Source organism: Berghia stephanieae, chromosome 1, assembly GCF_034508935.2.
Source record: "Berghia stephanieae isolate SIO BIC M18660-M18661 chromosome 1, UCSD_Bste_1.3, whole genome shotgun sequence".
Classification (NCBI taxonomy): domain Eukaryota; kingdom Metazoa; phylum Mollusca; class Gastropoda; order Nudibranchia; family Aeolidiidae; genus Berghia; species Berghia stephanieae.
The window spans coordinates 104,079,108-104,089,587 of record NC_088360.1 but is presented as its reverse complement, the minus strand read 5'-3'; the positions used below and the strand labels follow the sequence as shown (position 1 = coordinate 104,089,587).

The 10,480-nt window shown below is 35.2% G+C and overlaps 1 protein-coding gene across 1 annotated transcript in view; it reads left to right on the top strand.

Annotated features, from left to right (window-relative positions):
- LOC144962634 (uncharacterized) overlaps positions 1-10,480 on the top strand; it is a 49,192-nt gene that overhangs the window by 651 nt on the left and 38,061 nt on the right. The window contains exons 2-5 of the mRNA XM_078895735.1: positions 3,697-3,775; positions 5,323-5,356; positions 7,092-8,632; positions 9,790-9,859. Of these exons, the coding sequence (XP_078751861.1) occupies positions 3,754-3,775; positions 5,323-5,356; positions 7,092-8,632; positions 9,790-9,859 (1,667 nt within the window). The 5' untranslated portion in view covers positions 3,697-3,753. The remainder of the gene's footprint in view (positions 1-3,696; positions 3,776-5,322; positions 5,357-7,091; positions 8,633-9,789; positions 9,860-10,480) is intronic.

Sequence of the window (10,480 nt, the reverse complement as noted above, 5' to 3'; positions counted from 1 at the left end):
TTTTATACACCTCCGTTGGAGGTGTACAAAAACGCACCGTTTTTATGCACCTCCGTTGGCGGTGATGGTAAAGTTGTTGCTGCATACGTCCATGAGGTTTAAATAGTTTTAGATTGTAGTTTAGCACGCTGCTTAGTGATTACCGATGTACAATGATAATAAATTAAAGAATAATAACAATAATTTTAAAAATCAAAAGTAAAAAGAAACATGGCACACAAATACTGATCTCAAATAAATAAATAATTTTAGATAATTAAAATCGAAGTATTTTTTAAAAACATGATAAAAAGTTTTTGAAAAAAAAAAAAGAAAGAAAAAAAAAGCAAACAAAAACAAAGAAAATCCAAAAAAAAAAAAGTCACCATTGGGAATCGAACCGGGTACTTTCAAGGTTGGAGTCTGACAGCTTGTCCACTGCGCTACGGAGCCACCTGACTGTGCATCACATTTAATAAGGTCTTTCTAAAACATTATTTTACCTTCAGCGCAACTTCTATTTTCTGGTTTTATATTTCGATTTTTTAAATTATTAATATTTTTATATAAATTTATTAACAAAGACATCCTACAGATGTCACAATATAACTTTCGCCATGTCCAAATGAAGAAACACAATATCACTAATGAAATTGGGTGGAATGCGCATGCGTGACGGAGGTGTATAAAAACGATCCGTTAAGATACACCGTCAACGGAGGTGCATAAAAACACTACGTTTATTTTTTTTTTCAATTTTCTCAAACTTCTGAACATTTTCAATCACACAAACTGAGAATGATGTTGTGTTACTGTTGTAGTTGTACTGTTACTGTTACCCAACAGTAACAGTGGCAGCAGTCAGTAACAAAAGATACTGGTACTACCGGTTTGTGAGGAGAGGACTGAGTGAGAAGAGTTACATTTTCAAATTATACACTTCCTCTATATCTTACTCTCATTGACAAGTAATCTTATACTTTTTCTTGTATTATAGTGTGTAAGCATTGAGAGAAGAGTAGGGAGTGGTTTGGTAGGTCTGCAGATGCTTACTTGAAGATGGCGACGGTGCTCGGCTGAATACTTACCTGCTTAAAATGCTTTACTTGTTCATATCCTCTTAGTTCAGTGCAAAAAGTAGTCCTTCAGAGCCATGATGCAATTGGAGCCGGAGTTTATGGGCCTACTGGTTTCCATAGCCTGAAATGGACAAGAGCAATAGTAATTGTTTGCCACCCTTTTGATAGGTCGCTAGTCTTCCAAAGTACTTATTGCGAGATCTAGCAAACCCAGTTACCCAATCAGTGCTAGTGGGGGGGGGGGGGGGTCAGAAAATATTCCGACTTCATACGTGATCTCTGTCCCTTTGCTTGTATAAGTATAGCGAGTTCTCTGCCAACTGACCTATCTAAATAAACAATGATAATGAGTTTAATGAAATTTTGTGATCAACGGTCACAGGTGTATTACTTGACTTAAGCCTTTTGATTCCTTGTGGATCACAGGGCTGCAACAGCACTCTTCCATCTGACTCGATTTTTAGAGCTCTTTCTTATCCAGGCCTGGTTTTGTCCAATTGCCTTCAACTCGATCTCGATGCTTTGTCGCCATATGTGTTTTAGTATAAATCAAATCCCCCTTGATATGTGATATATGAGCACATCAAAAGGATGACCTGATTGTATTCACAGTCACAAACATTTCTTCCAGGGTTCCAGAACTCGTAAAAGTGGCAAATGATCAATCATGTCAACACCCTAAACTAGGTGTGATGTGGGTTCAATTGAGAGATTTAGTGAGAACTAATCGGCGATCTAAAAACAATGCCAACCTCATCAATTCTAGTTTGTAAACAACCAGTCCAAGCGAGCATGGTGGGTACGCATTCCTTGTTTTCGCGGATTCCTCGTACAAATCTTAGTACCTGATATTTATGAATCTCCCTATTTTCTAAATTTCATGGATTCCTCGTCTTAAATATTTTGTCGTAGCAAGGACATGGGATAATCCGCATGTTACACTGTATTCATTTTTTAAATTGGATTTTGTTTGAATTTTTTTTTGTGTGTGAATTTCTTAGATTATCTTGGGATTAAATTCTGAGGAATGTTTAAGTTTTAATACTGAATTTTGTTTATTTATATTGATTGATTAAATTCCATGATTTGATATTAAATTATTCAGGCAACGTCTTCATATAAAATATAATAAAATAAGCTGCGAAAGAAAAGAACAGAAAAAATTTGCCACTTTTTTAAGCCTTTATAACTTTTATAGAAACATCTCACCGTGGTCTCGGGCGTAAACAAAGCAATAAGGCAGTAGGGACCTCACCAATGTACCAATAACAAATTTTTATTGACAAATAATAATTGCTGTTTCCAAAATTCATAAAGTAGGTAAAAATAGATCTTCATTTCTCGTTTCACTGTCTGAGTGAGTGTCTTGTGAGGCAGTCTCAGGTCTCAACTCACTAAACATTCCCCTCCCCCAGCAATCTACACATATTTTGAGTGAATAGGCTGGGGGGAGGGAATTAGCTTACTGTGATTGTGACAAGTTAGGAATTGGCACCGATGTAAGATAAAGAGCTGATAAAATGTGTGCTGAAACTGCCTGACAAAGCAGAAAGAAAAATACAAGAAAAAACAAAAACATCTCAAAGAATAAGTCAGTCTCAACTGGTGATCGAACCTTTGTGCTGTATTGGTTGCATGTCTGACTGACTGGTAATCAGGAGGTCTGAGGTTCGATCCCAGTATCAGAATCAGTACTTGTTTTAAATGTCAAGAAAATTAAAAGATAATGGGTAGGAAGGGGAGAAAGTATTTTATTTATAATGTGGATGGTAGAGACCATTTCACTTTTACAATTTTGGGAAACTTATGGTGATTTTATATTCTTGTCTAAATGCCTGCGTACACATTCTGTGATTAAGGCTGGGAATTTACATCCATCTTTTTTTTTTTCTAAATTAGTTTTGTTTTATAATTTTCTGAGAAGAATTTTGCTTTTGTGCACAGTATAAGCTTAATCATCAAACAGTTCAGTAAGTGTAATTTTTACATCATTAAAAAATATGCTGGTCCTAACTGAAAGGCACTGGCCTTCCCATGAAGAATTTCACCTTTTTCAGGATCAATATGACACATGAAAGGAATTTACTAAATAAGCAGTTTAAATAGCTGGTGTCTTTTTAAAAATCTTTGCTATTAATTGGAAATTTGATTGAATAAACAACATTGAGCCATATTTGTTGACAAGGTAAATCTTATATTCTCTTTCAATCACATTACAGTAAATGATTGATTCAATCTATCTTCATTTTTTAAATATATTTTTATGGATATTTTGATTAATTTGGAAAATTTTAAACCTAAGCCGCCATCTATGATAATCCCAATTTTTAAAAAATAATAATTTGCCAACCATAATGATAATTTTTTATTCATCTCAGTTTTGTGTAAGACTGCATATGTTTGAAATTTATCAATCATCTGGGTAAGAGAAATAAAAAATCATGCAAATGGCGACGTAAAACACAGTAAATTTACACAGATAATAATAGTATGAATAAATAATATGAATCCATGAAAATTAAGATTTTTGTGCCATGTTATAAAACAATTTTTTATACTTTAAAAAAGTGACGAGAGGGCTAAGAGAATGTCTAACTTCAACTTTTTAAAAATATTCTTATCGAAAATTTTCCTTCAGGTTTCGACCATAGCATAGAATCAAGAATCGCAATCTGACATCATTCCTTCTACCACAATGGCACCAACTAGGAAGAAAGGTATGTTGTGACCATTAAATCTTATTGCTCTGATCTCGTGAAAGTACTTTTCAGACTACTCACAAAAAATGCTAGGCTTATAAATATTATTTCCAACAAATTTATTTTGTTTCATTGTTTAGTTTTGTTGATATTGCATTAAAAAATTATTTTTTTTTATTTTCCCTAATTTTTCATTAAATGTCTTCATTTTATTGTGTATTACTTGTGTGCCCATATATTTACAGGTCTGATAATTGAACGCAATTATGGGCTTAATTTAACATTGCAATGGATGATATTTTGCATTGGTTGGTGGATATTTCCATAACGGCAATGAGCACAACAATTTGAGTTATCAGTCCCGCAAAGAAGTAGAAGTCATGTATGACCCATTTTATCAAATGTATGTTTTATTTGTCAGTCCTGGGTGGGGTTCCTGGTCTCCCATAGTGGGCAGGGAGGCACTTTACTGTGTCTTCTATCCTCCTATATATCTGTTTTCCAACATGCTTTCTGTCTTTGTCTTGGAATGAGATTACTTGGTTTTGTCCTGGCCCTGGATGGGAGGGAAACAGTCAAATGTATAGTTAGAGTTTTGGGAAATGATATTTTTTTCCTTGTAAACCATCTCTCTGTATAATTTGTTGTGTTATATATATACAATATTTTATAAACATTTGAGTGTATACCTCTTATTGGGGACCCATGCATGTATCTGGATAAGACTTTTAGGTGATCTCAAACTAAGTACATTGATAGTGTGCTCTTGGAATCTACATCTTGTTCCCCATTTGGACCGATTCCCCTTTGTGTTACCTTTTCTTGGGTGCTTCAATTGTAATTCTAAAAACAAACAGACATTAATCAGTCATTTTGGATTCCTTGTATTTTTAATCTTTACTTAAATCAGTCCTGCCTACTACTTTGAAAAATTCGTAGAATTACAAAATTTTGGCGTCAATTCCAGAACTTCATGAGCATCTCTAAGTCATTGCAACTTATTGAAAATGAAAGTTGATCCAGACTATATGATTTAACAGATTTGTGTTATTTAATCCTCAGGTTTGCCAATTTTCCGTCTATATTTATAATTAACAGTGTGAAATTGAATGTAAGCTTCAATTTAATATATGAAAACAGATTATCTTATTCATTTGTAGTGTTTCATTCATACTGTTTTGTTGATAAAGGGGAAACCTGAATTGTCCATTTTATCTGTTTTCGTGTATTAAATTGAAGCTTACATTCAATTTCACATTGTTATTTATTTTTGGACCATGCTGAGCGAGACCAAATTATTGATTTCTAAAGCTATTTAAAGTGAATTGTTGGTTTTTTTACTTGTACGAATTTTTGAAATTTCAAGTAGGCAGCTTTGTAGTAGTAGGTTTGTGATAATCGGGGCAGTCAATCAAATCCTCATATTATTTTATTATTTTTAATACTAGTAGAAACGTGCAGATAGTGTCTGTTACATGTTAGGGCTGGATGTCTCCTTTTAACTGTTTGTTATTAAATTTTCCACACACTACATTTTTTTTTCTTTCTAATCCTTACAATATTAGGTCAAGATGCTGTCAAGAAACCAGGTCAAACAAGGTAATTCTTGCTTTTTAAAAAAAAGTTGATTATATTTATTTTCATTGATCTTCTCGCTTTCGTGGTCTTCACTTCAATTCTGATTATTATTTTTTTTTTTATCCCTTGGATACGATTTTTGATTTTCGTCTGTGTTTGTTTTGTTGTCTGAGATATTATTTGTTCACCCTGAAAAAGCACAGAGGAATGCAGCTAGTAAGTTGTAAAAGACAATTTCAGATCTACCATCTCTTCCAAATTTATTGGAAAATTCCTGATGATTGTTCTAATTCCTAATGTTTTTCTCCCTTGCTATCAACAAGATGGTACCACCGATCACAACATTACTGTCCTTAAAATTTTTTTGGAGCTTTTTATATTGCGCAATATCCACTAAATGTGCTCAAAGCGCTTTACAAGGGGTCCCTGGACATGTAACATGTAGAACGAGACATGACGCCTGTTAGGCGGTATTACAATTTTTTCGGACAGAGACAATGCTGTTGATGACCAGGTACTCATTTTACACCTGAGTATGGTGAGAGAATGTGAGCAAAGAGCCTTTTCCAAGGACTCAACTATGCGCAGAGCGAGGCTCAAACCTAGGACCTTCCAATCTGAAAGCGAGTGTCAAACCACAAGACCACATAGCCGCATGTCTATTACAGCATCCTCATTATCATCATCAAAAATCCTACCATTATTAGTGGGCACCACCGGCCCCACCACCATTACAACCAATAATTTACTTTCTATCACCTAAGTGTCATGCTTACCATCCAACACGACAAAGCATGAATGAAGTCATACCACTATCGTTATCACTACCACCTCTATTTTAGGGTAATTTCTTTTTCTTTATTTTTTAAAACCTCAGACATCCAATGTTTTTGTCGTCACTTTGCCAGTTTATTTTTATCTTCTTCTTTTATATATAGATAGAATGCGCTTGGCCAAGGAGTTCACAACATTGCCATCCGGAAGTATAACGGACCAACACACAAACTCTGTGTAACCATGAACTTTTATAGTCTGGTTAATACACTTTAGTGAGAACAACTCACAAACGCGGATGGCAAAAACAATAACAAAGGCCTGAGTGACATCATCTGCATACTATCTATACACACTAGACATAGGCATATGGATATTGACCTTAAAGTTATTGGCAAAAAAAACAACATGTTTTTAAAAATGAGAGAGAGATAAGATAATTTCAGACATATATTTGAATTAATAAATATGAATGAAAAGTTATTGATATAATATGAAATGAATATATTATTGAATATAAATATTCATAACCACGTCAATACAAAACAAAATATCTAAATAATTAAATAATTTTTTTAATGGTAATCTCTACTATAACGACTCTACATCACGTCTTCCACTAATACTATATCATCATTAATACTACCACCACCACCATGGAATCATCCTTATCACTAGTTTCATCCTTCCCATTTCCTCAACACCTAGCATCATTTATACGAGTTTAAAGTTATTTGTGATTAGCTACAACTAGAAAGTCATTTAGTTGTATGCGTTGCATTGAGAAGCTAATTTTACATTTACAACACTCGACTTGAAAGTAAATGATAATTCTACTTAATGGTAAACAATAAAAATGAAATTTATTCAGATTGAAGAATGGTCAGAATTTTTAATGCTTGATTTCCATGGCACTCAGGTTTGCAGTTGATTTAGCTATGCCTTTTTTATATAATTTTTAATATCCTTTTTATCTCAATAGTTCTGCTGTGGCTGGAAATGTTCAACGCTCCCCCAGAAATGTTAAGGCATCTCTACAAAAAGATAAAACATTACCCAGCAAATCTGACAGCTTGCCTTTATTGAGTGATGTTAAGAACATCAGTGATGTCAAAGATTTGAATTTAAAAACAAGGAGTGGGAAAACATGGAATCAAAATTTGTCATCAGTTTCTGACAGCATGGCGTCTGAATCAAATATTGCCATCAAAAGGACAGCAAACTCTTCTCTATCGACTTCAGGTCAAAAGAGATCAAATAAGAAAGTACCAGCAGAACAAGTTGATAGGAAAAGAAAAGCAGAAGAGTTACGCGATGAAGATGGTGATAATGTAAAGAAAATAAAAGCTGATGATGAAGGTGAAGACAGCCAAAATAATTTGAACTCGGCTAACAATGACTTGACTGGTGACTCGTATTCAAATTCACCTCTGAAGGAAGACATAAAAGAAGAAATTAAAATTGAAGAAGAAACTTCCGATCATCTTTCTGCTGAAATAGAATGGAATGAAACTGAAATGACGAGTGAGATTGGTAATACAACAATGGCCACTGAAGTAAATCTAGATGAAGGAATCAAATCGGTTTCAAAGGATCGTCATGAAGAAATAGAGATAAAGGAAGAGTGCGTTGATATGGAAGAAGGCCTTAGTGTTACATTTGCAAATTCAAGTATTGAAAATGATCCTGATTCATCAGATGTTACAGCGAACAACACAGGGACAGTGTCTGTCAGCTTAGATCATTTAGACAAAACTGACGATTCCATCGGGTCTGTCCCAATTAAGCTAGAAAATGAAGGATTTGATGCTCTTGAAAATGCACTCCGATCTTCTATTGATCCAAGTATAAACGATGGAGTTGAGATAAAAGAAGAAGTAGCTGATGATTTTGAAGTTGTTGCCGAATGGAATAGTACAGCATTGCAGGGAAGTGATGAAGTTCTTCAAGATAAGACAGCGTCCAAACCTGACAAAGACAATCCTAGCTTAAAGGGGAATGGAAATGTCCAGTCTAAAAGTGACGATGATTCTTCAGCTCTCGCTCATCCTAATGTGGACTCAAATTCAAATGAAAATCAAACTGGACCTTGGATTGTAATATCCTCTGATCCTAGGTCATTGTTACGTTCCTCTTCCATGTCTCCACAACTGATAAGTGACTCGCAAACTTCATCAGTTTCAGTACTGCCCATTTCTGAACAAGCAAAGGTAAATCGACCTTTGAAATCCCTTCTCAAAACAACCCTACCCCCGTATCTTAAGATTCCTACAAGCGCCACTTCCCCTCCTGTTCAGAAAGGTCCAAGTTTAGAAATTAATGCGATAGAATCTCGTATTTCCAGCACTACAAGTGCTGATCTAAACATGGCAACAACATTGTCCATGCTTTCAACCAGTATGATCCAATCCACTTACAATCCCGATCTTGAAACAATTCCCATGAATAAAGTGTTGGAACGCTATGACTCTTCAGAAGATGACATTATTCCAGACAAAGTCATCCGACCAAAGCATCGTGCCAGTGAGTAGTTCCATATATTTTCATAGTTGACCATTAATCCGTGGGGGAAAGTTCACCAGCATATGCTAGTTGTTACCATATTTTGGTTTCAATAAAAATCGCCTGTTGGCGTTTTGACTCTTAATACAGTGATACCCTTTTTTCTAGCTAATGCTGGAAAACTGGCTTTTTGAAATCTTACAGACGACCTTGTTCGGTATCGTTGGTTGTTTAAAGCCAACAGTTAAGGGGAAGCTATAGGTGTATCCTTTTCTATGATTTAAGGGTGGTAGTATTTGATGAAGAGAAGCTCTGCATGAAATATTTTCATATATGGTATTTACGAGAAAAACTCTTAGGCTATTTTTATTTGAACTAAGGGCATTCCTCTTAATATTATGTTGTTTTAGTTAAAGTTGGCAGGTACTTGTTTTAAATTAGCATCTCCAGGCCAGTTGATCCCTGTTATATTTCACCCATGTATTTATCTTTTTCTTATTTTACTTATGATAACAATTGGTGTATGCTTGGAATGCTCTTGCCTGGCTTTGGATGGCGAATTTTTTTCTTCCAAGTTAAATTTAGCTTAGAAATGTATTTTTAAATTGAAAATTTTTGTTTTTGTTTTAAATTAATACAGCTCAGTCCAAGCTGTTTCATTGGAACATCACCATACACAAAACTTAACCTAATTAAATGACATTTCACCGATTCTGCAAGTGGCTTCTTAAATTTTTTATTTCAAATGCAGCGTGAGTTGATAGGGCAGAAAAGTCGTGACGTTAGCCCTTCTACTTTTCCGGTTCCAAAATCCCTGGAAGTGTATGTAACCAGCCCTTTGGGGGACTAATAATAAATATTGTACATACTGAATCATAAGGTGGCATAACTTCTAGTAGTAGGGTGTATAGGCAGTTTCTGTTGATTACGGGAAGTAAAAGAGCGAGGTTGGATGATCTTTATTGACGACCAGCATATATTTAGTCTAGAAAATAAGATACCATCACTCTGAAACCAGAAGATGAATCACACAAAGTATGTATCCAGTCCTCAGAAAGAGTGGTTTTACACTTCCAATGGTGATTGGAACCAGTTTTGTTTTTGTTTTTTTTTTGACATGACACTTTTGTTCCGCCCTATTAATCAGCATGTACTTTTTATTTAAATTATAATTACAGGTAAGGTGTGTCCAATTCCTGGGTGTGATGGCAATGGCCACATAACAGGCCTGTACCCTTGTCACCGCAGGTAATCAATGCTTATTGAATATGAAAGTTCATTTTAAGGGATATGTTGTTTGATAAATAAAAAATAAATAAAAATAATAAATAAAATAAATGAGCTTTATATGGCGCAATATCCACTAAATGTGCTCAAGGCGCTTTACGAGGGGTCCCTGGTCCACAGCAACATTTAACATGTAGGACGGGACATGACGCCTGTTAGGTGATATTACAATTTTTCGGACATAGACAACGCTGGTAACGGCCAGGTACTCATTTTACACCTGAGTATGGTGAGAGAATGTGAGTAAGAGCCTTTTCCATGGACTCAACTATGCGCTGAGCGCGAGGCTCGAACCCTTTGGACCTTTGTTCGTCCCCAAGGGGAAATTTGTCTGTAGGGTCTATTCCAAGAGAAGACTGGAATAACCAAGTCATCCGCTGACTTGCTCAAGGCCACACAACGAGGCGGGTAGTCGAACTCAGTACCTGTTGGGTACGGAGCAAAGGCCGTACTGCTGAGTCACGCTGCCCTCTTTATTTTATAAAAGGAATCTTTCGGGGGTTTTTTTTCAGTCAGGGAGTAAAGGTTTAAAGGTATTAAATTGATTACCCCATTCACTCTCATTGAACTTTCTTCTCTGTT